The sequence below is a fragment of the Panicum virgatum genome, chromosome 8K (genome assembly GCF_016808335.1).
Source record: "Panicum virgatum strain AP13 chromosome 8K, P.virgatum_v5, whole genome shotgun sequence".
Lineage (NCBI taxonomy): Eukaryota > Viridiplantae > Streptophyta > Magnoliopsida > Poales > Poaceae > Panicum > Panicum virgatum.
The window spans coordinates 43,391,856-43,419,784 of record NC_053143.1 but is presented as its reverse complement, the minus strand read 5'-3'; the positions used below and the strand labels follow the sequence as shown (position 1 = coordinate 43,419,784).

At 46.4% G+C, this 27,929-nt stretch overlaps 4 protein-coding genes across 4 annotated transcripts; 2 read left to right on the top strand and 2 right to left on the bottom strand.

The window, feature by feature from the left end:
• Positions 1-8,920: 8,920 nt before the first annotated feature.
• LOC120644785 (barwin-like) lies at positions 8,921-10,511 on the bottom strand. Its single transcript, XM_039921494.1, has 3 exons — positions 10,341-10,511; positions 9,950-10,240; positions 8,921-9,270 (listed from the first exon to the last, which is right to left on the bottom strand). Exons 1-3 carry the CDS (start codon positions 10,398-10,400, stop codon positions 9,103-9,105), a joined length of 519 nt encoding a protein of 172 aa, XP_039777428.1. The 5' UTR covers positions 10,401-10,511; the 3' UTR covers positions 8,921-9,102.
• A 2,848-nt stretch (positions 10,512-13,359) lies between these two features.
• On the bottom strand, positions 13,360-15,039 carry LOC120646335. Its single transcript, XM_039922948.1, has 2 exons — positions 14,723-15,039; positions 13,360-13,828 (listed from the first exon to the last, which is right to left on the bottom strand). The coding sequence occupies exons 1-2, from the start codon at positions 14,997-14,999 to the stop codon at positions 13,668-13,670; spliced, it is 438 nt and encodes a 145-aa protein (XP_039778882.1). The 5' UTR covers positions 15,000-15,039; the 3' UTR covers positions 13,360-13,667.
• Positions 15,040-22,811: 7,772 nt separating this feature from the next.
• On the top strand, positions 22,812-24,743 carry LOC120645785 (receptor-like protein EIX2). The gene has a single exon (XM_039922525.1). It carries the CDS (start codon positions 22,905-22,907, stop codon positions 24,741-24,743), a length of 1,839 nt encoding a protein of 612 aa, XP_039778459.1. The 5' UTR covers positions 22,812-22,904.
• Positions 22,926-26,044, top strand: LOC120644784 (receptor-like protein EIX2). The gene has a single exon (XM_039921493.1). The coding sequence runs from the start codon at positions 24,937-24,939 to the stop codon at positions 25,795-25,797; it is 861 nt and encodes a 286-aa protein (XP_039777427.1). The 5' UTR covers positions 22,926-24,936; the 3' UTR covers positions 25,798-26,044.
• Positions 26,045-27,929: the final 1,885 nt, after the last annotated feature.

The window sequence follows — 27,929 nt, the reverse complement described above, 5'->3', positions numbered from 1 at the left end:
TCATGTTGGAGTACCCACTAAGGGTTAAGTTCCCTTGCCCCCTAAAGAAGTGTTTATTAAGAATGTCTCTTCTCCGTCTCCGGAACGGCAAGCTTCACACCGTATACAATCTTCTCTTTTTGGAGCTTCCACAAGCTTCAAGGGCTCACCAAGAACCTCCGAGTCACGAAGACTATCTAGGTGCCGTCAAACACTAAGAGTAACAAGCTCCCAAGTCTTCACTTGACCCACACTAAGTTGGTCCTAAGCTCAAGCACACTTGCTACACTCAAATGGTTGATTTCTTCTTGTATTGGACCAAATTTCATGCTCTAGATCTTCATCTCATGGCTCAAGCGCACTCTCTTCTCTTCTTTATGGTGGCCTCAGGTATTCAATACGTCAAATGCATCATAAATGACCCGACGGGTCACCTTATATAAGCTGGAGAGACTCTCATAGCCGTTACCTGCCATAATGCACAAAAGTCATGGCCATCAGTTAAACCGATGGAGGGCATCGGTTAAACCGGTCAGTCTGAGCCTCAATAGTAGCTGTTGAAAAACTGACTTAGTATGTAGACTTATGTCATTGAACCGATGCTTGGACCGACGGGGCATTGGTCAAACCGGTGTTGAAGGGAATTTTGATTCCTCCAAATATCTCTTTGAACAATAGTATGGTGATTATTCCGATGCATGTCTTGGGACCATCGGTTAAACCGGTGCAGTTAAATTTTCTGACTTGATTCCATCTGCACTGCAAATTGCACCGATGACTGGGCGTCGATTTATCCGGTGACTAGGCATTGATTTAACCGGTGCTGTTGATTTTCCTTGTTTCTGCACAAATGACTTGGAATTGATTTCTTCTTTCAAGTGCTGTTTTGACTTCTTTAAACTGTCTTGAACTGAACTTGAGCAAGCGTGTGATATTTCTAAGGCCAACTCGATCTAGGTCAAGCTACTAACTCAAGAACCCCCTTAATATTACGGTCAAGAACTAAAAACTATAAAACCTAAACTAAATCAAATATCATTCATCTCCTTGTAACACTTGATACTAGAAAGGTCTTAAATCTTCAAGATTGAGTCCTTGGCACGCGAGATCTTACTATTACTTATTGGAGGCTAGAGCCTTCACGTGAAGTCACTTAGAATCCTAGGTGGACACTCTAAAAAATAGAGAAATTCTTGAAATTCTCACAAAAATCAGAAACATCCAGACGTCAATCCGGCAACTCTAATCATAATAGTCAGTGGATCTATTATCTTTTCTCAATAAATTACCCATCTATGTTATTATAAAATTAGACTAAAGTAACTCTCTAAATTCGTACTTATACTGTGCGCATCTTATCGGCCTAGATGCCTTCAAAATTGACTGAAAACCGGAGCACAAATAACTAAAAATTAAAAGACCCCGTCCATAAAAGATAAGAAGCCCATTATCTACTAATTATAAGGCTTCTTATCTTTAATCCAATTGCAGCCCATCAACAGGCCCACAGCGTACAGGTTGGTCCATGCGTCAAACAAAATGCCGCATGCAAGAAGCAGTGCGAATAGTTCAGTGTCGAAGTGGACAGAGTTTGAGAGGCTAGCGTAGCCTTCTTTTTTTAAATACTTCAACTAATTTATTAGGTGTATAAATATGTTCAACAATTTAAAATGATTGATCAACATTTCACATAAACTAGTTTGACATTTGGTACCAAAATATTGAAACAACACACACACACACACACACAATATTGAAATAGTAAAAAATAATCAAAATATATTCATATTGGATCTCATTATGTTGGATTAATTCTTTAGAACATAGAGCGCAGTGGGCCTGTTTTTGGATTTTGAAATGGCGCTCTATCTCTCATCCATGTGGTACAAGTTTTTGGCACGAATATCAATTATTAAAAGATGTGTAAGGGCAAGCGCAATGTATCTTGCCAACCTCGGTAGGAAGGTGGGGCCAAAAAACAGTAGTAGCAGTGATTTCCCAACTCACACAATGTGCATCCAGTAGGAAGGTGGGCCCTGCAATAGAAAATCAGCAATCTAAACTCTAACCTCTTCCTCTAGTTCTATGCCTTCGGTGCGGTCGCCAGAAAAAAAGAAATTTTAATTCATCTTATCGGCTAGCAGCGTTGTTGCCGATATCAACTATTATTACCTGCTCTTTTCCTATCCTTCAGAATATATCTTACTACTACTAAAGTCTTACTACCCTCTTTTTACCTCTCATTGTGGACGGCCTAAATATTTTTCTTCCAGAAGATGAATAAGATTCTCAATTTGTTTTGGATCTGATATAAGGGCCCAGGTGTTGGTGTGTGTGTGTTTTTTTTTTCAGGGAGACGAGTCCACGTGTGAAAAGGCCGAGTGGCTGAAAAGAACTGGGAGGCTACAAAACATAGAGGATAGAACATGTCGCAACAGAGATGAAATGGACAAAAGAATTGACTAATGCATATAGCGGATTTTTACTCGAGAGACCGATTCCGAGCGACATTTGTCCAAGCTTTTTTTTTGTCGATCCTTTAGTTAGATGTATGTAGAGTACACTGCAGATGTTTCACCGAGGGTGAGAGAGAGGGAGAAATCTGGAAATATGCTGTGTATAGCTACAGTTATACTCTCTCCGTTCCAAAATGTAGATATAGATACATAAAATCTAATTTTGCTAAAAACAACCTATAATTTGGAACAGATGGACTATTTGCCTTGCCTTCCGTGTGAATACCAGAATATGGCTCAACACCATGCCAAAAAATTATACATTATACGAGGAACGGGTCAAAAGTCTATGCTGCAGCTTATAGTAATTAACCTACTACTCTCCTTTTGAATTGGGCAGCCAAAACGGCCACACATTTCTTGTTTCTACGGCACTTGCTCTGGACCTTTTTTCCAACTTTCCATTGCGTCTTGACTTTTGATATCAGAATAACCCAGCCACCCCCATGATGATTCCGGTCGATCCTTCCAAGCCGGCATGACTTTCCATGCAGGGCATGCAGCACCCGGTCAATCGGCACTAACTTGTTATGGTAATCCGATCGAGATGCCACCACAGCGGGACTCATCAGTCGAGGATTACGGATTGACGTACTGTTTATTTGGAACTCAGAAAGAGAGAACATTTTGATTGGTGAAGAGAAATTCCTAGTTTGAGAGGAACACAAACTGTTTGGGTTTGCTGGTTGTAGTCGGTGCTTGACGGCGTATGCCTGACTGCTGAGAAAAACGGGAGTAATTGTGTTTGTCAAAACACGTCACGCGATCTAGTAGCACTTCCTGCTGGATGATGGTGGGTGACCGGTCTCCGGCATTCTGTCGCATGTTGTGCTTGTACAAAATAAAAAAAACGTATCTATCTCGGCCTAACTTCTCATGAATACTTCATTGCCACAACTCCATTTGAAAAATATTAAGGCGTCTAAGCTAGGGAACCTCGTATCCTCGTGTAGATAGTGTGAGAAGGAACGAAGCCATAAGTAGCATGCTTGTGACAAGATTATTACTACGGAAAGTCAGGTGAAGACATGCTAAAGCACGCGAATAACTTAATGAAGTGGACAAGTCCACAAGAATCATTTGGAGTCATTAGTTCATGCAAATTGTTCATACATCGTTTTGAGCCATGGGGAAATTATTCCCAATTTGAGAAGAAACAAAACACATTAGTACTATATTTGTGTTGTCCTTGTAATAACAGAGAACAATAATAAAAAAAGGTTGACATAAAAAAATTAAAACCGTATCTCTTTATGAGCTTAATTTCTCCTGAATATTTCATTTTTTTTCTCCGACTCCTGACTGAACACAGAGTAATTAAGTTGACCTGGCATGTCCATATGCAGTGGCGGATCTAAGGGGGGCTCCAGATCCCCTACTGGCTGCCACCTCCATGGTTCCATTAGAACAAGGGAGTTAGTGGAGGAGAAAGTGAAGGGGGAAGAAGAGGAAGAGAAAGGAGGTGAGAGAAGTGGATGACGAAGGCTTCAGCCCACCTATGGCTGTGAGCTGAATCTGCCTCTGTCTATATGCAAAGTTTTGAAGTAAAATTGAGACAGAAAGTAACACGAGTCAGTATCGAAATCCCGATCGAAATCCCGCTTTATTTAGTCCAATGCGGTTTCGTTTATTCACATAGGGCAGTCAGCATTCGAAATACATCAATTGGTTGCCAATGCATATTATTACCAAATGTGCAGAGTGAGGGTGTGAAACTCATCAACACAAGCAAGAGTGTCCAGACGAATTCAAGAATAAGCACAACTAAAGTTGACACAAAAGTTACGATCTCTTTCCGTGATTCCTCTTACAGAAATCATTAAGAGCAGATTCAGTACTGATAAACTATATCTTCAATTTAAAATAAAGAGAAAATTCGGTATATGAATTGCATGCAATTCAGTACTGCTCCATGATTGCAGCGGTACTAATCAATGGAGTCGCCCCATCTCATCGCACAAACATGTTTAATACTGTTCCATCAATACATTGGACTAACATATGGAACTACGGCAATTTAGTACTGGAATAGAAGGGGGAAAAAACAAGAAATCACCATCTTGCGGCTTGCTGTTGCTGGGGCAGCGATGGAGTAGGTGCCGGAGCACGTGGCGACACAGGCGACGAATCATAGGTCCGCATGGTGTCCCGCTGCCTCGACCTGTTCTCCCCTGCCAGATCCACGACATACGGTGGTTGCCTCCTCTCCCGTCTCCATTGGCGAGGATCAGAACCAGAAGCAAGGACGGGGAAAGAGGATCTGATAAGTTAAAAGAGGGCTCTTTGGAGGTGGGAGTGATAGATATGGCGCGGGATCTCCAGCGCCACCGTCGCGAGGGTGTCCCTGGTTGGCGAAAGCGCCGGCGGCAGCGCAGGCGCCGCGGCATGGAATCGGGATGTGAGCGGGACTGCGCCGCTGCTGCTTCTACCTCCCGCCCTCATCCTCATAAGATGTGACAACGGAAGTCAGGTGAAGACATGCTGCTCATAAAGCATGCGAATAACTTAATGAAACGGATCAAGTTCACAAAAATCTACAATCTGAGTGGTACATACATATGCAGAGTTTTGAAGTAAAAATGGAACAGAAAGTAACGTGAGACCGATATCGAAATCCTGCTTTATTTAGTCCAATGCAGTTTCGTTTATTCTGTATTATTACTACTAGCTACCGTCATCCGGATCTCTGTTCCCTTTTATTCCATCACGCACACATGTAGGCGAGGCTTATTATTACATCCGTTCGGGTTCCTCCCGGTTCGTGCGCGAGCTCACTCAGCGGGAGATGAACTGGTAGTCGACGTTGAGGTGGCCCATCTGGTAGCCCTGCCCGTTGGTGTCAATCTTCTTGAACACCATCTCGAAGTCCAGGTCCAGACCGCCATTGCTGCATTGGTCCACGATCCTCGCCACGGTGGACGCGCCCGTCGCATGGTTCGTCACCTATACGCACGATCAATGGGTGCCTGCGTAGCGAGTAATTTAGTACCGGTTGGTATTATTACCAACTGATACTAAATTGTATTTTTAGTACCGGTCGACCTGACCGGTACTAAGTGCACACCAGGTGGTACCGAGCGCAGAACTTGTACAAACTGGGGATTCTGGCCCGGTACAAATACCTATTTTTCTAGTAGTGAAATTGTAGGTGCTAGGCTAGAGATAGCACCTAGAAACATAGCAAAAAACTTTATATCTAAATTTACTAAAACAACTTAGAACGAATAATGGAGTATTTATCTTGCCTTTCGTGTCTTCCCTGTGACTCGAACAAGCAGCAAATTTCATTTCCACTCATCCACTGAATATATGGCTCAACACCATGGCCAAATAGTCTACATGAGGAACTGGTCAAAAGCCTATGCAGCTTATAGTAAACCACTATCCTTTTGAATTGGGCAGCCAAAACAGCCACACATCTCTGGTTTCTACGGCACTTGCTCCGAACCAGGACCTTTTTTCCAAGCAACTTTCCATCGCGTCTTGACTTTTGATGCCAGAATAATTAACGCAGCCACCTCCTTCATGATGATTACGGCCGATCCTTCCAAGCCGGCATGACTTTCCAAGCAGGGCATGCAGCACCCGGTCAATCCGCACTAAACTGCTTGTTCTGGTAATCCGATCGAGATGCCACGCCACAGCGGGACTCATCAGTCAACAATTACGGACACTCGGGAAACTTAAAGTTTGCCAGAGTGCTGAACTTTTGCCGAGTGCATTGTTTCGGGCACTCGGCAAATAAGGTCTTTGCCGAGTGTACTATTTTTGGTGCACTCGGCAAAGATAAATGTTTGCCGAGTATATTTTTTTACACTCGGCAAAGATTTCTTTGCTGAGTGTATTATTTTTGGCACTCGGCAAAGATTATGATTCGCCGAGTGTTTTTTTACACTCGGCAAAGAATTAAATTTTTTCCCACTTTCAACCTCAAATTTTTTTCTACTCTCCACATACAACATGTGTTACTCTATGTTAAAATTTGGTATATTTTTGTATTTGTTTGCTATATTTAATTAATTAACTACATTTCATACAATTTTTTAAATTAAGTCAAATTTGAAATGCAATTGATTCTAATAATAGAATACAATGAGTAAAAAAATTATATTTATGTTATTTAGCCCAATTTGAGGCCTTACCCATGAAATGAATTTTTTTCGAATATCTTGTTCAAGAAATATGACCACTAACATGTGTCTGAATAATTTTTAAATTCTAAAAAAATGCAAATGAAGTCCGAAAATTATGAGATTTGTCATGATGTGATGGCATCACATGTGGAGGCTGTGATAAAAAGTTGAGAAGATTTAGCACATTTTGTCATAACAACATTTACAAAATCGAAACATCTCACAAGAAGTATAAGTGTGCTTTTATGTGAGAGAGTTAGTGAATGCATTTTTTGAACACAAACTTTTTTATATGAACTCATATGAAGAAACTTTATACTAAAGTCGTACAATTCGACAAAATATAAAACTTTGTCTTTTCAACTTTTATATTTGAGATTGTTTAATACTTCAAAATCTCATTATAATTTATCTAATTTGAAATTATAAATTTTAGAACTTCTAAATGGCTTCTGATGTAAATAAGTTCTATACCAAAGTTGTAGAGCTCGATGAGATCTAAAACTTTGTAGTTTACAACTTTTTATTTGAACTCATTTGTCTGTATTAAAATGCATTAGAAGTCAATTAAAGAAACACGCCACGTCATCAATCCAAATCTTTAAAATGGAGCTCTCCCATTGTTTCAAACTTCATGAACCGGATTCCCCCCCTCTCTCTCCCAAGTCATCTCTCCCAGGCAGCCACTTATTCCGCCGGCCTCTTCCCCTCTCTCTCTCTCTCTCTCTCCGACGGCGACGGAACCGGCGGCGTCGAGCCCCAGGCCGGTGAGAGCTCCTCCCCGACCACCTCCCTCCCTGGCCCTCTCCCTCCACCTCCCTCTCGCGGCTCCTCTCCTCCCCCCTCCACTCACCCCTCACCGGAATAGATTGACCGGTGAGGAGGGGCGACAGGGCGAGGAGCGGCGGCTGCGGCCAACTAGCAAGGCAGCTCGCAGCGTGGCGGCGTGCGAGCGGAAGAGGAGCAGTGGCGGCGCGCCGGGGCGACGTGCGTGGGCGGAGCGGCGATGCTCGGGGGGCGACGCACGGGGGCGGTGCGGCGGCGTGCGGTGGGCGACGCTCGGGTGCCCAACGGCGGCGCGGCGGCGTGCGGGGGCAACGCACGTCGACGGTGCGGCCGTGTGGAGGCAGAGTGGCGAGGGGGCGCGCCGCCAGCCCGCGCAACGGCAATGGCGAGGGTGCGCAGCAGAGGCGGCGAGGGGGCGCACGGTCGGCCTGCGCAGCAGCCACGGCGACAAGCGTGGCGGCAGTGGCGTGGTGGTGGCGGCGGTCAAGGGGAGGCGGCGGCGTGGTGGTGGTGGTGGCAGCAGCGGCGGTGACGTGGGGTGCCGGCCGAGCGCGCGTCGGTGCTTTTTTATATATATTTTTCGAAAATCTTTGCCGAGTGTCAGTTACAGCACACGGCAAATATGCCACGTGGTATGGGGTCCCAAGATGGCCGTTTTTCTTGCCATGAGTTGGGAAAGACACACGGCAAAGAGTTTGCCGAGTGTGCGATAAAGGACACACGGCAAAAGTCCTATTTGCCGGCCGATTTATGTCGTGAGCTGTTTGTCGTGTGTTACACACGGCAAACCTTTTGCCTGTGTTTAGTGCGGGGTCGACGTACTGTTTATTTGGAAGAGGACATTTTGATTGGTGAAGAGAAATTCCTAGTTTGAGAGGAACAAAAACTATTTGGGTTTGCTGGCTGCATTGGGTGCTTTGACGGCGTATGCCTGCCTGCTGCAGAAAAACGGGATTAATTGTGTTTGACAAAACACGTCACGCGATCGATCTTGTAGCACTTCCTGCTGGATGATGATGGGTGACCGGTCTCCGGCATTCGGTCGCATGTTGTGCTTGTATAAAATTAAAAAAACGGCCTGACTTCTCATGAATTGCCACAACTCCATTTAAAAATAAAATATTAAGGCGGCTAAAGGAACCTCGTGTCCTCGTGTGGATAGTTCGAGAAAGGAACGAAGTCACAAGTAGCATGTGACAAGATTACTACGGAAAATCTGGTGAAGACATGCTAAAGCATGCGAATAACTTAATGAAATGGATCAGTCCACAAGAATCTACGATCTGAGCGGTGCACAGAGTAAGGATGCAAGTGGATACCAAATAGTATTTTTTAAGTTAGCTAATTAATTACAATGGTACGCTACTTTATATTGTTTCTCCTTCCAAATTATTTATACATAATGACATTATTCTAGTTCATTTATCAACTTTTTGGGTCGATGCAATGACCCAAAATATATCAGAGTTTTGAAGTAAACGTGAAACAGCAAGTAACATGAGACAGTTAATATCGAAATCTCGCTTTATTTAGTCCAATTCTGTTTCGTTTATTCTGTATTACTAGCTACCATCATTCGTGTCTCTGTTCCCTTTTATTCCATCACACCAAACATCTAGGCGAGGCGCTTAATTATTATTACATCCTCCAGGTTCCTCCCCGGTCGATCGTGCGTGCGCAAAGCTCACTCAGCAGGAGACGAACTGGTAGTCGACGTTGAGGTGGCCCATCTGGTAGCCTTGCCCATTGGTGTCAATCTTCTTGAACACCGTCTCGAAGTCCAGGTCCAGGCCGCCATTGCTGCACTGGTCCACGATCCTCGCCACGGTCGATGCGCCCGTCGCACGGTTCGTCACCTATACGCACGATCAAATCAAATCCGACATTGTTTGATGAATTACATGTGGATTGCATTACATAAGAATCTGATCTGTTCGGCAATGGACATTATGAGTTTTACCATATATGCTGGTCCATTGTGGATCATATCATATCAGGGCCTTGTTTGGTTCGGCAACAAAACTAGCACGTACATTTCCCGAAAAAAGAATCTCGCATGCATAAAGTAGTAAATGAAATTTATTTGTAAAACTTTTTTAGGAATGAGTGTAACTTTTCGCGACGAATCTAATGAAGGTAATTAATCGATGATTTCTTACAGTGATGCTACAGTAATCATCCTCTAAATCGCGCGGCCAAAGGCCTTATTAGATTCTTCAGGGTCACTAGCGCGGGGGTTCTGAAATTGGTTTTGTAAACTGACTTTGTTTGACATCGTAATTAGCGGTCAAAGTGTCACTATTCACTAACACGCTACAAAACTAGCGCGAACCAAATAGGGCCCAGGTGCATTATGACTCGGCACGGATTACAATACAAGACTACACTTTGACCATTAACATCTGTTGAGAAACAAGCCAATTGTGGATCTAGTGTTCTAGTAATACCGTAGGCCAAAACTTACATTACAAGAGGTGGATTGTTGATTAAAGATTATGGGTTTTGATAGGCACTCAAAATGGATGTCAAGTATACCTTGATGCACTTGCCGCAGGAGGCCTGGCCCCTAGGGCCCGAGGGCCCGCAGAAGGCGGTCCAGCCGTACTTTTGCCGCCACGACAGCGGCTTGTTGGCGTCCCACGTGGCGCAGTAGGCGCTGACGCGGTTGAGGTCCCAGCCGTTCTGCGCCGGGTTGTACAGGTGGTACGTCGCGCGCACGTTGGAGGCCTGCTGCGCAGCGGCCACTGCCGCCATGGCGCAGAGGAGCGCGGCCACTGCGAGCGCCGCCCTTCCACCGGTGATCGCCGCCATATAGCTGCCCGGGGTCTGAACACACAACAGCATGTACATCATGAAGCAATTTAGTATCTTGTGTTTGTGACTAGATAGGACAGTATAGAATACAGGAATAGAGAAGGATACTTACTGAACTTAATTGTGAGCTCCTAGCTAGATGATGGCTGTGCCAAATCGATGAAGAACGCATAGGTGTTGTAGTGCAATGGATTGGATGTACGCAGCTGAGGCTGCCTCCTTATATAGAGGCCCAGGTTCCCGACAATGTGGACTTTTCTTTGCAGATAAAAAGAGAAGTTATGCTGTCATTTTAGCACAAGTATCACTCTCCGATATATATATATATATATATATATATATATATATATATATATATATATATATATATATATATATATATATATATACTTCCTCCGTACTCGAAAAGGAAGTTGTTTAGGACAAGATTTGAGTTAGATTTTGGAAACGTAAATCATAAATAACTCTCAAGTTGCTGAGTTTGAAAATGTGAAAATTATATGAATAGATTTGTCTTAAACAATACTTTCATAAAAATATACATATATCACTTTGTGATAAATATTTTTATAGAAATAACAAATCAAAATTGTGTTTTAAAGACCATGCCGCTGTCCAAAATGACTTCTTTTACTACGGAGAGGTTTTGTCTATATATCGCTTATATTGGAAATATATATGAAAGAAATGAACATCACACGTACCGATTCTACCCCAGCCGGTGAATCGGTGATTGCCGCCCCTCCTCGTCACAGATCACCGGCGGCGGTAAACGAACTAGTCTCACACCGGCCGGCCTAGTACTAGATTGTCCTGTCCCGTCGTTCCAAGTTGACCGTCCGGCGCGGCGGCGGCTCGAGATCGGTCAAGCCATCATCGCCAGCTGCCAGCTCGCCGCCGCAACCCACTCTCCTCCTCGCGTTGCGTGCGTCGGATGGCAACGTAAAGCGACCGAGCTGAGCCACACATCAGCGTCCACGACTGGCCCGTCGCCGTCGGCCTACGACGTGCTGCGTGGAACGCCGCCATGGCATGGAATTCCAGTAGCCGTCCGGTATCCTCTGGACTCTGGGCTCTGGAAGGAGCTGGTCTCCTGTGGCCTGCGCACGTACGTACAATGCGTTATTGGGATGGAGGACGAAGCAGCAACGCTAGGCGGCACACAAATCTTGACCTACCTTGATTGACCGAGAGAACAGAAAAAGATGAATAGATGATTGACGGTCGTTCACTATGTCAGAAACCTTAATTAGAGACACGTCCAAATCCTCCTAACCTCCGGTTTCATAAAAATAGAAAAAACAACTTCCGGGACTTAGAGCGTTCGGCATTATTCTCCTTGATCGTGGCCCTAGTCCCCTCGCCGGCCACCGTCTCTCGCAGCACCTCCAGCCCAACGCGTGCTTCCCACGCCGCCACCTGGCCTCCCGCCCGGCCGCGCCTCCACGCCGTCGCAAGCTCCTTCGCGCTCCCGCCAGCCTCCCGCCCGCACCCCGGTTTGTGACCCGGGGGCCCTTTGTCTGCCACCATTGCGCCGAGCCCCGGCCTCGTCCTGTCCTGACGCCGCCTCCCGCTTCGAGCCCGACGCCGTCCTCATCCTGTTCCTGCCAGCCGCGCCCCGACCGTACGGCCCCGTGCCTGCCAGCCGCACCCCCGACGACAGGCACATCCCTATCAGCCCGCCGCCAGCACGCGCACCCTGCCGCCGACCTCGATCCCGTCCCAGTGCGCCCCCGACCTCGTCGGCAGCCGCGGTGCCGGTGCCTAGCGCCCAAAACCTCGCCCGTCGCTGACACTGGGCAGGGCCACCGAGCTCCCGTCCGCGCGCGCAATGTCAGCGCCTCGATGATGTAAGCCCTCTGCTCACTTCAGCACTTCTAAGTGCTGACGTCAACTTTTTTTCTTTTTCTGTAAGTATGATAGCAAAACTGTAGGAATTTGTAGAAAATTATAGGAATTATGTGAATATGAATTTTGAATATATGTGATGTATTTATTGTAGAAACATATAAACATTGTAGTCATGCAACTCCGCAACTACAAAACCAAGTATCCTTGATCGTCCAAGTATCAAAACCATTCACATTTGGCCATCTGGTGGCTTTGATGGGTGGTTTAGCTGACATGGATGACACATGGTAGTGGGGCCCACATGTCGGCTATTTGTTTTATCTCTCTCCTATTTCTCTCTTTCTTCCCTCTCTCCTCTCTCCCGGTCCCTCTGCTCGGTGGCCATTCCGGCCGCAGTGCCATTCCCGGTGGAGCAAGGCGGGGAGCGTGGGGAGGCGGGGCTGGCCTTCGATCAAGTCAGCCCAGCGGGGTTGGCGCGCCGGCGGTCTGCAATGGTGCGGCAGGGGCGGCGGCTAGGCGGCGCCATGTTCCGGCTACGGCGGTGCAGGGAGGGTCGGGGAAAGAGGTTGGGAGGTCGAGGAGGATGCGGCGAAGCTCACTGTGTGCTCAGTTCATGTGGAGGAAGTCCGAAATATGGAGGTCGACGTGCGGGGCGGAGCTTCAAGGGCCAACAATGGTGGACGACAGTTAGGGAGCTAATTTCGGCAGAGGAAGAGGTCGGTCGGGCCCATGGATGCTTGGCAGAGGTGGAGGACGAAGTGGGGTGGCTATTGGCAGGCGGACTCGAATCGGGAGCGGCAGGGGCCGTCGACGTGTTCGCGTTCGGCATGCTGGTGCTAGAGGTGGTGGCCGGGTGCCGCCCCATCGAGCCGTGCGCACCGCTCGAGGAGCTAGTGCTCGCCGAGTGAGCGTGGGAGCGCTACGCGGTCAGGGAGCTGGAGAAGGTGGTGGACCCCGGTGCGGCGGCGTGTATGATGCCGGGGAGGTATGGTGGCAGCGGCGGTGAAGGTGGGGCTCTGGTGCTCGCACCCGTCGCCGGCGAGGTACCTGGACGGTGGGGAGGCCAGGGAGGTTACCGAGCCGCCACCCTCGCCGCCGGAGTGCTTCAGCAAGGTGGGGTTCGATGACTTTGTGCATTCGTACCTGTTGCCATCGTTTGGGCGCGCTGCCGCGGTGGGCGGCAGGTGGGACGCCGAGACCCAGACATCGCCGCGCCCCAGGATCCACTAGCGCGTCGCAGGCGTGGTCCGCGGCGGCGTGCTGGCGAGCCAGCGGCGACGAGCAGGTCGGGGCCAAGTTGGTCCGACAGCGGTTGCGGGAAAGAGAGACAGGGGAGGGAGAGAAGAAACGGAGTGAGAAGAGAGGAAAATGAGCAGACATGTGGGCCCCACTGTCACGTGTCAACCACATCACCAAAACTACTTAGCAAAATCACTGGATGGCCAAATGTGAACGGTTTTGATATTTGGATGGTTAAGGATATCCGGTTTTGGAGTTGCATGGCTAAAATCAAACTCGGGCCATAGTTGGATGGCATAAATAGACTTTATCCAATAAACAAACCCTTATAACTATTTCATTCTGCACACTAGCCTCCGTCCAAAATCATATCCTCATTTCCTTGCGTTTCAGCATCGTGTTGTTCTTGATCATCGTCCCGGGGTGGCATTGACATCCAGAACCCACGAGGCATCTTGTTAGATGATCCCAGCAACACTGTCCCTGGTCGTTTCAGGTTTCCCTTCGCTTCTGTATCCAGTAACAACACCAGTTTAATTAATTGCTAGCTTAAGGGTGTCGTTACTGCCATTAGACAGGATCATATCTCTGTGAGAACGCACCCAAAATAACACAAGTAAAGAACAAAATTAGAAGCAAACACAGTAAGAGACACAGAAGGGTAATAAGCTGTTTACTAGTAGTTTAGTCAAAAGGAAAAAATATGAATAGGCAATTTAATAGCACATTCCCACGGCCAGAAATGAAGTGTCAAGTGCTTCTTTGACCCTTTGGACAAGTAAGGGGCTAAACTAACCTGTTCAAGACTATCCAGCCACTTTAAACTGAATTAAGATAAGAACACAAGCACGCAAACAAACAATGACCCAAGCAATGGATCACCCACTCCTGGGGCATGCTTCTGTTACCTACCTAAACATGTGGGATTGATGCAACGTTGGTCACTGACATGATCTGCTCATCTGCATTGTCTGAGTTTGATGACTGGCTTTGGACATTCATTTATTTGCATTGGTCTCCCACCTATTAGCGATTATATGGACTGAACTGATTTTGTAGCATAACTGGTGAATATACTGTAACAAGTTGAGCAGAAGATACTTTTTTTGCTGCCTAGTAGCATAACTGGTGGTTATAAAATTTCTCCAATGATGGTTTATAGCATTTAACAAGTAAATTGCTCCAACAACAGTTTAACATTTGACACTGGGTTCATTATTCCAGTTCATCATTACTCTGTGCATATCCAGCTTCTATGCACCCAACAATTATCATCATTCCAAATTCTTCTCTAATCAGCGGTGCTTAGTGTCTACAAGTGCAAAGTTCATTCTATAGAGTAGGACACAACCAAAATATTTGTAGATGCAAGCTGCACCCGATAATCGATGAACCGCTAATTACCTGGAGCTGTTGTCAGATGTCTGGATATCATGCTGTGCATAAAGGTGATACTCATGCCAAAAGTTCTTCCTGCAGCAAACTCAGCCACCCCTTGTAATGTGTTGTTCTGCATGTCCACAGCAATCACCCAAGCCTTGTTATCCATGCGGTTCTTCTTGACCATGAAGTAAACAGTGCCATCATCATCATCATGCAAGCTGATTATGGGTTGACACATCTCGAGCCCCTTGAACAATCCCAGAGGCATGCCTCCGTCACCCAGCACCTCAGGCGGCATTGGCTCGAAATGCAGTTTTCCGTAAACAGGGATGTCAGAAGACTCTGCGGTTTCCCGTAAACAGGGATATCAGAGCTGTGTTTAGATCCCTGGAAAACGGGTAGAAAAGGTCACATCGGACACTGTAGCACTTTTTGTTTGTTTGTGGTAAATATTGTCCTATCATGACCTAACTAGGCTCAAAAGATTCGTCTCGCAACGTACATCAAAACTATGCAATTAGTTTTTTTTATTTACCTACATTTAGTACTCCATGCATGGATCATTTGCTATATTTAATGTTTCGATGTGATTTCGATGTGATGGAAAGTTTGGAAAGTTTGTGGGATCTAAACACACCCCAGAAGACTCTCGCTTGCAGCTCAGATCCTAGCAGTCATCAGACCAATCAGCAGCCACTGGCCTGCTCCATGTTCTGGACATCCAACCATCATTGACGTAGTGACCCCTGAAGGTTAGGCAAAGCTTCCAGCGAAGCTGCAGCCCCACAAACTTAATGGTGCGGCCTTGTTGGACAACGGCAATGTCCCGAGCAAGCCGGGCATCACCCCCCATGCCTTCCACGTCTTCCCGAGTGGCGACGGCAACCTCACATAACGGAGAGGAGGGGTGGGTAAACCCATGGTGCCAGCTTCTCCTCCGATCGCGATGACCTTGTTGTTGACATGGTGGAAGCTGCTGCCGTATTGGCGCCGCTGCTGTTCATCCAGTGAGATGTTGTGGGTACTCCAAGCAATCGAGAAACTGGAGTTGTGCAGACAGAGGACGAACTCCCCTGGGTTCACGGCATTGGGCGCCCTGCAGAGTCCGGCAACAACGTAGAAATCACCTGCCGTGCCGCGGTGGGGACGTTGTTGAACACTGGTGCCACATCGCAGGATGCCGACTCGATGTGAATCGGGGCCATAGGGGGAAGGGAGCCGCGGAAGCCGCTTGAGGGACGGTCCCCCGCCGGCGGCCTTGTCTCGTTGTGACAATGATGCGGAGGAGGACGAGGTCGTCCTCCGTGGCGAGGATCTTCGGCTCCAGAGGGAACACGGCGTGGTCCAAATCAGGGCAGAAGACGCAGAGGTAGGAGACGCGCGGCGGGCGGGCGAGGAAAAGGGTGACCTGGATCCGGTGCCCGCTCCATGTCTCGGAGAAGGCAGTCGTGGCGTTGCGGCGTTCGGCGACGTAGGCGCACCCGTCGTCGGGAGAGAGGGCAGGCGGGTGCAAGGTGGCGTCTTGCAATCTAAACCGGGTCTGCCTACATGCTAGCATCATGGATGGACGATCCATCGATCTCTTACTCTTTTCGTCCTCCTCCTCTTCCTCGCAATTCTTTTTTCGAGTGGAACTTGGATTTATTCTGCCTGGGTAGAGACGGGGACGGCGAGACCTAAGCGGATTGGAGAGGAAGATCTTGCCGGACTGCGAGGCGGCGGCCGCGCCTCTGCAGTGACTCCGACGTGTGGACCAGAGTAGTACTCCACCATGGATCTTTACGGAGGTATACAAGCAGCGCTCGGCTCCTTTCCACCTATCAGCCTATCAGTGAAGAACCTGGAACGCGCCACGACGCGCTTGGACTCCACCATGGATCTACTCAGCTCACGGCTTACTCGGCGACACACGCCACACATGCACAACCACACGCACGCTATGGATGGCGTGGCTTATTCGCCAAGGCCGATCTCAGTGGGAGTTTCATGAAGAGTTTCATGATATTAAATATTATCAATTTTGCTGACGTGGCAAGGAGAGAGAAGGATGGAGTTTCATGGGATGTGAGGAGAGTTTCATCACCATGAAACTCATCTGGCACGGTTACCTAGTTTCGAGTCTAGGTATCTGTGTCCATAAAACTCCCACTGAGACTGGCCTGACAATCCCCCCTAAGCCACTGCTGCCCCTAACCTACGATGTCGCCGCCCATCCTGACATACAGGACACTAGTTCGCAGGGAACGCGCCTTCTTTGTCTCCACGAGCCCGCCGCGCATGCTTGGCGTCGCCTCGATGCTGCTGCTTCCATCGTTGTCGTCGTCCCGCGGCCGCTGCTATAGCCTCGAGAGTCAAGAGGTGACGTGAACCACGCACACAACAACTACTAAAAAACAATTTGTAGGAATGTCTCGATTTTTTAGAGACGGGTCAAGATTTGACACGTTGCTACAAATGGAGCGGAGTTACTGTAAAAACCGACCCGCCCCTGAAATTGCATTTTAGAGGCAGGTCATCCCCTCACCCAGCCCACTCCTACAAATAATTTTTCAAATTTATTTAGGAATTTCGATTGATTCATAAAAATAGTAAAATATGTCAAAAAAGTGAAATTTTTACCATAAGCTATTGTGATATGTAGAACTAGAAAAATATTAAAAACATATTTCATTGTATAAAGTGATTATGAGTGTGGAAACCACAAAGTGAGCCTTGAGTTGTATGAGATAGTAGAGTGAGTGAGTTATACATTATAATTTCACACTCTTAACCATTATATACACTGAAATTTGGTTTTGATATTTTTGTTAAATTCTACATGTCATAATAGGCTTTTGGCAAAAATTTTACTTCTTTTTGATATATTTTGCTATATGTTTTCATTTAAACAAAATTTTAGAATAAAAAATCATTTGTACGAGCAGGTGGGGGCGTCACCCACCCGTGGAAATCTATTCCACCACCTACCCCTACAAATTCATTTCGAGGGGCGGGTGATGCAACCACCCACCCCTAAAAATCAACCCCATAAAGATTCCGATGGCATCCACATCATCGTGGAGACCCCCTCCGCCCCCAACGATCCCCACTTCTCTCTCCCTCCGATCCCCTCCCCTGATCTCTCTCCTTCTCCCTCATGTCTCTCTTACTATCCATCCACGTGGGACCCACGGCTGGGATGGGTCACCTCCACAGAACCGGCCTCCTCGGCAGCCGGCAGCTTTGGGCGGCGGCTCAGGCTCTCGCGACGGCACGTAGCCCGACCTCCCCGGTGGGCAGTGGCCCTGCACCCAGCGACGGTGCGGCGGCTAGAGGGTCGCGGCCTGCCCTAAACACATCACATCTTAGCGCAGGCGCGACGCGAGGTCGCGAGCCCAGCGGCCTAGCGCGGCGGGGACTTAGCGGTCTGGCACGGCGGCCTGGCATGGCGGGGGGCCGGTGGGCACGGTCCCCTGCCGTGTGCGTGGCGAGGTTGCGGTAGGATTCAATGGCCTTGCGAAGAGGGGACCCAGCGGTGTGCGCGGTGGGGGTTTGGGGGCTCGGGGCTGCGGTGTCGCACGGTGGCCACGACAACTCAAGGCTCGGGGCCGTGTTGGCTCATGGCTATGGCGGTGTACGGCCGTCTGTGCACCACATCTTGCAGTGGTACACTGGCTGGGGCTGTCGTGTGCCGCATCTCCTGGCGCCGCTCGCGCCGCGCCCGCCATGCTGGGGCTGATTGCCCCGCCCCACACCAAGAGCTGCGTCGTGGTGGTGGGAAGTTCTCACACCTTGCATTGGTAGCTGCCGACGACTTAGTGGCCTCACGCATCGGATGAGGGCTCTGGGTGGCGGCGGAGATGGTGGTCAGCCCACGACACCTCGAATGGATGGCCGGCAGGCGGTGGTGCGGCTGGCTGGGCTAGCCCGTGGTGAGACAAAGGCACAGAGGTCCAGAACGGCAGGCGGCGGCGCTCGGTGGAAGGCAAGGGCAGCGGAGGCGCGAGGGAGGGGGGCGGTGACATGAGAGGCAGGATAGAGGAGGGCGTGTTTTTTTTCACGGGGGAAATAATGTTCTGATCAATTGAGAGCTGACATCTATACTATGTTACTCAGGTTAGATTTCATTGAAACACAGGGGTCTAAACATAAATAGTCCCCAGCATTGGTCCATTCTAGTTGTTGGATCACGATCGAATGGCCGAAATCAATTGGGCCGACATGGACAGCCAACAGTTGCGAGTTTTGCCCAAACTTTCATATATAGAAATGTTCCAAAAGAGCAGTGTATTGCCCATCTGATGTAAACAAGAAGATAGAGAAATAATTCAGTTGCATCTCACATACCCACTGCAGGACTTCCCTTGTATGTAGCTGGGTCCCCCTCTCTCTACACAAATTGACAAAGACTCAAATCCAACCAGTAATTGATAAAATTGCAGACCAACTTCCCGACTGGAAGGCTGATTTGTTAACTAGGGCAGGGAGAAAGGTGCTTGTTCAGTTTGTGCTTACCTCCATGCTATTGTACTTGGCCATGGCCTTGGACCACCCAACCTGGGCGCTTAAGTCCATCGATAAGATCACGAGGGGTTTTCTATGAAAAGGAAGAAATGATGTTAAGGGAGGGCATTGCTTAGTCGCTTGGCCCAAGGTTACTCGTCCACCTAAACTAGGTGGTTTAGGTATATCCAATTTGCAACAGCTTGGTTGGGCCCTTAGAGCAAGATGGCTTTGGCCGGAAAAAACTGAATTGGAAAACCATGGGCCTTCTTGCCAAGTACATCAATCAGTCAAATCCTTCTTTTTTGTTGCCATCATCTCAAAAGTTGGCAATCGCATGAACACTCTTTTCTGGACCAACAAATGGATACATGGGCAGAGCCTCGATCAGCTTGTACCATATGTCTTTGGCTCAATTTCCAATCGGGCAAAAAGAAGAACAATTTATGAGGCCTTACTGATAGGAGATGGGTCACTGATATTAAAGGGGCCCTTACCATGGATGTTCTAGTTGAGTATCTTGGTCAATCGGATTTACTTGCAGAAAGAGTATTGTGGCCTGATGTGGAGGATTCTCACATCTAGAAATTCTGAGCATCTGGATAATAGTCAGAAAAACCAGCATATGATGCAATGTTCATTGGAGCCATTCATTTCCAACATTGGGAAAGAATTTGAAAGAGATGGCCCTGGGTAAATGCAAATTTTTTATATGGCTGGTTGTTCATAACAGGTGCTGGGCGGCTGATCGGCTTGCTAAAAGAAGATTGGCACATCAAGAGAAATGCCCCCTATGTGATCAGGAAGAGGGGACTGTAAATAATTTTTTTATTATCTTGTGTATTTGTGCGCTAGACCTGGTTTGAAATCCTGCAAGGACTTTGTCTGCAAGTGCTTGCTCCCCAATTGGAGGATCTCTCATTTGAGGAATGGTGGCACATGGTGAGCAGTAAAGTCAGTGATCAGGTCCAAAAGGGGCTAAACTCAACCATTATGTTGGTGGCCTCGTCGTTATGGAATCATCGGAATCGATGTGTCTTTGATGGTTTCCATCCTAGCCTAAATGGACTTATGTCCACTATTAGAGAGGAGTTGCACTTGTGAGGTTCTACTGGTGCTCGAGGAATTAGTTATCTCCTCGCCCTGCTACCGATTGTTTAGGGGTTTTGATGTTTTTTATTTAGGTCAGGTCTGCCTGTTTTTGCGAGTATAGTGTAATTGTGTGTGGTTTTTTTTTCAGGGTTTTCCCCCAAAAAACATGTGTATCAGGGTGTCTCATCCTTTTTTTTCTTCTTAATATATTGACATGCAGATCTCCTGCATGTTCGAGAAAAAAAATGTTCTTCCAAACTATACGCTAGCCGGTGTGCACTGTTTCTCCGTCAATCTATATATGCCGATGGAAACTGACAAAGACTGAAAATTATTCAACTGAATACTCTAACTTGACCCCTTCTCGCTGCCTCTGCATCAACATCATCTTGTTTCTTTTTCAAAAAAAAACTCTTGCTTGAAATCATGACTGGTCAGCTCAAGGATGACGCGGCAACGCCGTGCCCATGTTTTCTAGTCCGGTTGGAATTCCATGTTCTTCCAAACTATACGCGCTAGATGGCGTGTGCACTCCGTCAATATATGCTGACTTCAGTTGGAAGCTGACTAAGACTGCACTGGACTCATACTGTTTCAGTTGGAAGCTGACTAAGACTGCACTGTACTCATAACGGGCAATAAGTGCACAAGGAAAGTTTGGCAATATATTTGTGGTCCAGAATAGCCTAAGGCGCTCCCGCAGTCTATGCAATCACACTACAGCTGGGTATGAAATTGCATTTGCATTGCATACACATAAAAGGACAATCAACCACGTCAAGACTGACCATTGACCAGACACAATAATGCAATGTCTGTTTTTCTTCTTTTTTTTCTCGATTACACAGTATAACGCAGACACTCACAATGCTCACACACTTATCCCAATGAACACACGCATGCAAACCCCACCCTTATGAGTATCTTCAAAGACTGAGCCGACAAATCATCGAGATTGATGAATTTACCACATGTGTCTTACTGCCGACGAGAATGTTAATATACAATATAAGAAGAACATCCCCGCATGAAATTAGCTGAGGGAACGATGACCAATATGACACTCTCGGCCAAGTTTAAGATCTTGATTAATGGATGGAAAAAATCTACATAACCCCCTGACTACTCATGGTCAACTACTTCACCCCCACACTATAAAACCGGGTATTCTATCCTCTGAACTTTCCAAAACCGGTCAAATAGCCCCCCAGGTGGTTTTGGATGTGGTTTGCTACAGTGGTGTGGTTTTATTTTTTATTTATTTCCACAAAAATTTGAAAAATCATAGTAAATCACAGAAAAGTCATAAAATGGAAATCCTAATTTTGTTGGACTCCACATAAGGAGATCTACACAGTGAAGATATAATATGGTATGTTTTAGGACAAAATTTTTGCTATAGCTTTAGATCTATACTTTTCTATAATTAATTAAAACAATTCATAGCTGCAGCTTATATGATTCAATTGTGATGAAATTTTTATGGTTGACAAATTATTGTATACTTAAACTTTAGTAAAAAAATTATATTCATTGGGTCATGTATAACTTAGTCATAGATAAAGCATAGATTTAACAAGTATAAATACAAATAAATATATAACTAAGTTATACGTGATCCAATGAATACAAAATTTTTACTAGAGTTCAAGCATACAATAATTTGCCAACCATAAAAATTTCACCACAATTGGACCATATAAGCTACAGCTATGGATTGTTTCAATTAATTATAGAAAAGTACAGCTATAACAAAAACTCTGTACTAAAGTATACCATATTATATCTTCACTATGTAGATCTATTCATGTGGAGTCCAATAAAATTATATTTTCTATTTTATGATTTTTCTGTGATTTGCTATGTTTTTTCAAAGATTCAAAAAGAAAAGGACAAAACCAAGCCACGGTAGCTAAACCACCATCCAAATGTGTGGGTGTGTGTGTGTGAGAGGGTGGGGGGGGGGGTGTTATTTGACTGCTTTTGAAAATTCGGGGGTACAATATCATATTTTATAGTTTGGGGGTGAAGTAGTCCATCATGAATAGGGGTGTTATGTAGATCTACAAAAATCCCTTCAATTGGATCCGACTAAATCGGGTATTGTCGACATTATCTCATTTCCATTTCGAAGCATCTGAATCTTAAGTTTTCTATTTATAGAAGAAAAATTCCATTATCAACTCACTCTTCATCTCAATTCCTACTGATAAATCTAGCAACCGTGGAATCCATATTGTGTTTACCGAATCATATGAACATATATGTATTTTATACATATGAATAGAGATGATTTCGACGGAAGTTTGTATTTAGCAGGGGTCGAAATGGAATAAAAATGAATTGATAAAACAGTCCTAGAAAAAAATTATGCTGCCTAAACTTTATGATATTATAAAAAGATTGGATTGCAACGATTTCTCATTTTATCTTATTCTATTTTTAAATCTGAATCACCGGTGGACGCACTACCACATGAAGGAATGACCCGGTTCAACTACATAACCCCCCCTCCCCCACCCCCCATCCCCCACCCCACCAACCAAATCACCACAACACACAGCCCCCAGCACCACCACCTCTGAAAGTCTGCTGAGAGAGAAAGATAGACCCCAGAAGAAGCTGTACCATGGCCATGGATCCAAAAATGGCTCGGCACTTGATCCAAGTTGCAGTAATTCTTTGGATGTGTTGCATCCTCGTCGTTGTCCAGCAGGGCTCATCAGCCCCAGCCGCGCCTGCGCCTGCACCTGCACCACCACCAAGCACTCCTTGCATCCCCCGAGAGCGTGATGCCCTGCTTGTCCTCAAAGCCGGCCTCACCGATCCGGGGGGCAACTATCTGTCGTCTTGGCAAGCAGCGCAAGACTGCTGTCGGTGGAGTGGCGTTCAGTGCAACAACCAAACCGGCCATGTCGTCATGCTCCAGATCAACAGCAAAGCTCCTGGTGCCAATGAGTTTGTGGGAACCGTAGGAGGCGAGGTAAGCTCGTCCCTGCTTGCTTTACGGCACTTACAGGCACTGGACCTCTCATGGAATAACTTCGGTGGTAGACCAATCCCAGAGTTCATCGGTGCCATCACAAGCTTGAGGTATCTTGACCTCAGCTATTCCAATTTCGGTGGGCGAATCCCTCCGTACCTAGGCAACCTCTCAAATCTGCTTGAGCTTACACTAAGCAACTCAGAAGCATCACAAAGTTTGTACTCCCCTGATCTTGCCTGGGTGTCACGCCTCGGCAAGCTACAGTCACTCAGTATGTATGGGGTGAACCTCAGCACAGTCATCGATTGGGCTCATGCCATCAACATGCTTCCATCTCTGTCGGACCTTGATCTAAGTTCCTGTGGACTTCAGAACATCATTCCTGCCCCGTCGCATGTAAACCTCACATCCCTTGAGTACCTCTATCTCAGATCCAACTCATTTTATTCGTCTCTCGGAGCCAAGAACTTGTTCTGGAATCTACCGAGTCTCCAAAGCTTTTTCATGTCTGACAGTGGAATCCAAGGTCCTATCCCTGATACGATTGGTAACTTAACCTCCCTACAGTATTTAAATCTTCACAATAACAGCATCACTGGCCCTTTGCCATCGACCATAGGGAACCTAAAGAAAATACAAACCCTGCAACTAATGAACAACTTCATCAGCATGGACATAGCAGAACTACTACATAGGTTGCCAAAGCATGGGTTGCAAGAACTCTACTTGGATCACAACAATTTGACAGGGACCTTGCCAGCTCATCTAGAGGGGTTTAGCAGTTTGACAAGTCTTTGTCTCCAATACAATCATCTGTCAGGAGAGATACCTATTGGTATACGGGAACTCGCAAATCTGGAACAGCTGTGGCTAAGCTCAAATAACCTGCAGGGTATAATCACTGAAGATCACTTTACAAATATGTCTTCTCTACGACATCTATGGCTATCTGATAATTCCTTGACTCTAAGGGTAGCGAACATGTGGAACACCCCATTCAGATTAATTTCAGCTGGCTTTAGCTCTTGTGTGCTAGGGCCTCGGTTTCCAGCATGGCTCAGCAGCCAGCCAATTAACACACTAGATATTTCAAACACAAGCATAAACGATTCCATACCTGATGAGTTTTGGACTGCAACTTTAAGTACTATCAGTGTTTTGGATTTGTCAAGAAATCATCTTGTTGGAAGGCTTCCCACATATTTCACTAGTTTGGGAATATCTTCATTGGACATCAGTTCTAACCAACTTGATGGTCCGATTCCTACACTTCCAGACAATCTATACTACTTAGACCTCTCTGAAAACAATATATCAGGCACACTGCCATCGGATATTGGGGCACCAATGCTGGGAACACTCATTCTCTTCAATAACTCGATTTCTGGAACCATTCCCTGCTCCTTTGCTTCAGTTGCAACAGTTGAAATTTCTGGACCTATCAGAAAACCTACTAAACGGGACACTGCCCAATTGCCTTAATGGGTCCGAAGCATCAAATATTCAGTTGCTTAATTTGAATAGCAACAACCTTTCAGGAACATTCCCTTTGTTTCTTCAGAGGAGTAAACAGTTAAAATTTCTTGATCTAGCATATAATAAATTTTCTGGGAGCATACCGTCATGGATTGGACAAATTTCATCAGATTTGTCATTTTTACGGCTACGCTCAAATATGTTTTCTGGTGGCATTCCAATCCAAATCACTAGGATGAAGAGGCTTCAATATTTAGACCTTGCATGTAACAACTTCACAGGGAACATACCGCTGTCACTTGGAAACCTGGAAGCTATGACCCATACTCCCAGTAACAACAGTGCACTTTTCAGTGTTACCAACACTGGATTTAGTGGTTTGTTCCTGTACAGACCTGTTCGAACTGATAGTGTATCAGTGGTCACCAAAGGTCAGCAGCTTGAATTTACAAGTGGAATTGCTTACATGGTAAGCATTGATTTGTCTTGCAACAGTTTAACGGGGCAAATACCTGAAGAAATTGGGCTGCTCATTGCACTGAGAAACTTGAACTGGTCATGGAATCATCTCAGCAGCAGAATCCCCTCAAGTATTGGCGAATTACTGGCACTAGAATCTTTTGATCTATCTCATAATCAGCTCTCTGGTGAAATCCCTAACAGTTTGTCTGACCTAACATCACTGGTAAACTTGAACTTGTCCTATAATGATTTAACTGGGCAGATACCATCTGGGAATCAACTGAGAATTCTGGAGAACCAGGCATCCAGCTATATTGGCAACCCAGGTCTTTGTGGTCCACCTCTCCCGAAGAATTGTTCAGCAACTGACACGGCTCCAAGTGGCCCTGAAGAGAAAGAAGTTTCCTTGTACCTCAGCATGGGCATAGGATGTGTTGTGGGTCTTTGGACAGTCTTCATTGCCTTCTTGTTCAAGAGGAAATGGAGAATCATTTGCTTTTCATTTACAGACAGCATGTACGACTGGGTTTACGTGCAAGTGGCCGTGAATTGGGCTATAATGACACGAAAAACCTGTCAGAACAGAGATCAGAATTAAGTGGAGTTGGAGTTACGAAGATCAGTCCAAAAGCAGAAAGATCATTGGCCTTTCTATACTGAAAAGTAAAATATAGCGCTCTTACACATACTTTAGAGGATTTAATGTTCATTAAGTTTTTTTAGTTTGCAATGGATTTGGTTTGCACATGCATCATGAATAAAGATGGGCTCTGTCCGTGAGTTACATTGTAAACTATACTAGTTATACCACCAAGTTTGAATCAAAAATTCAGTTGGAATGCTCTCCCCTGGTTGTTTCCTTGGAAAGAAAAAAAATCAATGGACTGGGCAGATGGTTGTTGAAGGACCGGCACGGGCGACCAGAGAGTGGAGAGTGAATGGGAGCCCTTTAAAAAATTCTCCTTGAGAGAACAAGGCCTATGACCCAATTTCAATCCAACACACCTCTCAACTAACCGCTAAGGTGACATAAGCCAACTCGTGACGAAATCGCCTTAGGAACGGTCCGGAACAGTTCGACGCAAAGCAGACACCGAAGATTAGCCAAAACGCCAAAAGCTTGACACTAAGCGGAAGCCAAAGTATAGTGATTTACTCGAGCAAAGCTATCACCAAAACTTCACTTGACTAAGCATACGAAGATTCAACAATTAGCACATCTCAAAATCAAGTAGAAACAAAGCTTATCCAAAAGCCGATCAAGAGTCTCGCGAAAAAGACTAGGACTAGTCGCAACGAAACGAACAAAATCTCTCCTAAAATAACATGCAAAGATCAAGATACAATTAGCAAGATCAAATACTCATTAATTAAAATAACTAAGCATGCAAGGGTTAGAGCAAACTCTAATTACCATAAACTAATTAGGAAGTGAAGGAGCAGTAGGTACGAAGGAATTAAACTAACAATTGATTAACCATCTGAGCATGCAACGAGTGACTGTTCATGTAAATAATTAAGTGATGATAATATCTTGAACAGAGAAGAAACGTGCTCACCTGCTAATTACCTGCATGTGCTGCTCCTTGATTGGGCCGCTGCCTGTGTCGGCCTGCTCCGGCCACCTGCCGCCAGCTGCTGCTGCTTGGCTGGGCAGTCCCAAGCTGCTCGTGCCGGAAGTGCCAGTCGCCCGCAAGCAGCCGCGTTGGCCTGCTGCTCCACGCGTGCGGCGCGTGCACGGATCGAGCGCCGCCGCCTGGCCACTCGGTGCCGAGCGCCTGGCCAAGCGCTGCCGAGGCAGCAGCGCCGCGCGCCTCGGCCGCTGGCCCCCCGCCGCTGCTCCGCTCCACCGCGCGAGCGCCGTGCGCGTGCGCCGTGCCCCGGCCGCTCAAAAATTCCTGGAGCAAAAGCACAGAGAGGAAATAGGGGGCAAACAAGAACAGCTCGAGAACTTCAAACTCAAATTACTCCATCAAAACTCTATGGACTCGGATGAAACTGAAGCCATAGATTCGTGGGAACCAGATCTAACAGAGCCAACAGGAAATTCGTAAAACGATGGAGTAAAACTCGCAAATCGAAAATCGCACGAAAATAGCTCCGAAAATAGAGAAAAAGAAAAGCTCGGGATGCAAAGAAAAGTGCACGAATTTGATCTTCGATTCCTTTCAGCACAATCAAAATTAAGAAAAGTGCACAAAGAAAAGTGTCCGGTTACAAACCACTCTTCAGCACAATCAAAATTAAGATAACAAAAAGATCAAATCAAAGATACACTCATCTCTATCCTTTCAAACCCTAGTCAAACTCTCTCACCAACAAAAGAGATGACCACCAAAATGAGAAGCAAGAGTTAGATTGCCCACACCATATATATAGGCATTTGATAAATGACCAAAATACTCTTACATTAAGCACACACCCAAAATATACTATAGGGCAAAATCGTCCAATTTTTATCGGACCTCCAGACGGACACGCCGCTTTCACGACTCCGCTTCGTCTCGACGCAAGCTTTGCGATGACGCTATGTTCCCTCCGCAACCACCATCCGGCCGCACCGTACGCGCTCCCGGTTTTGAGGCCCAAACCGACAAACCTGGCTCCACCAGGTTTTGAGGCCCAAACCAGTAAACCTGCCGTCTCCGATCTCGACGTGTGTCCGACCTCTCGCCAAGTGTCACGACGCCTTCAAGATCTTTCGCGCTCCCGCCGCACGAGCAGCCTACT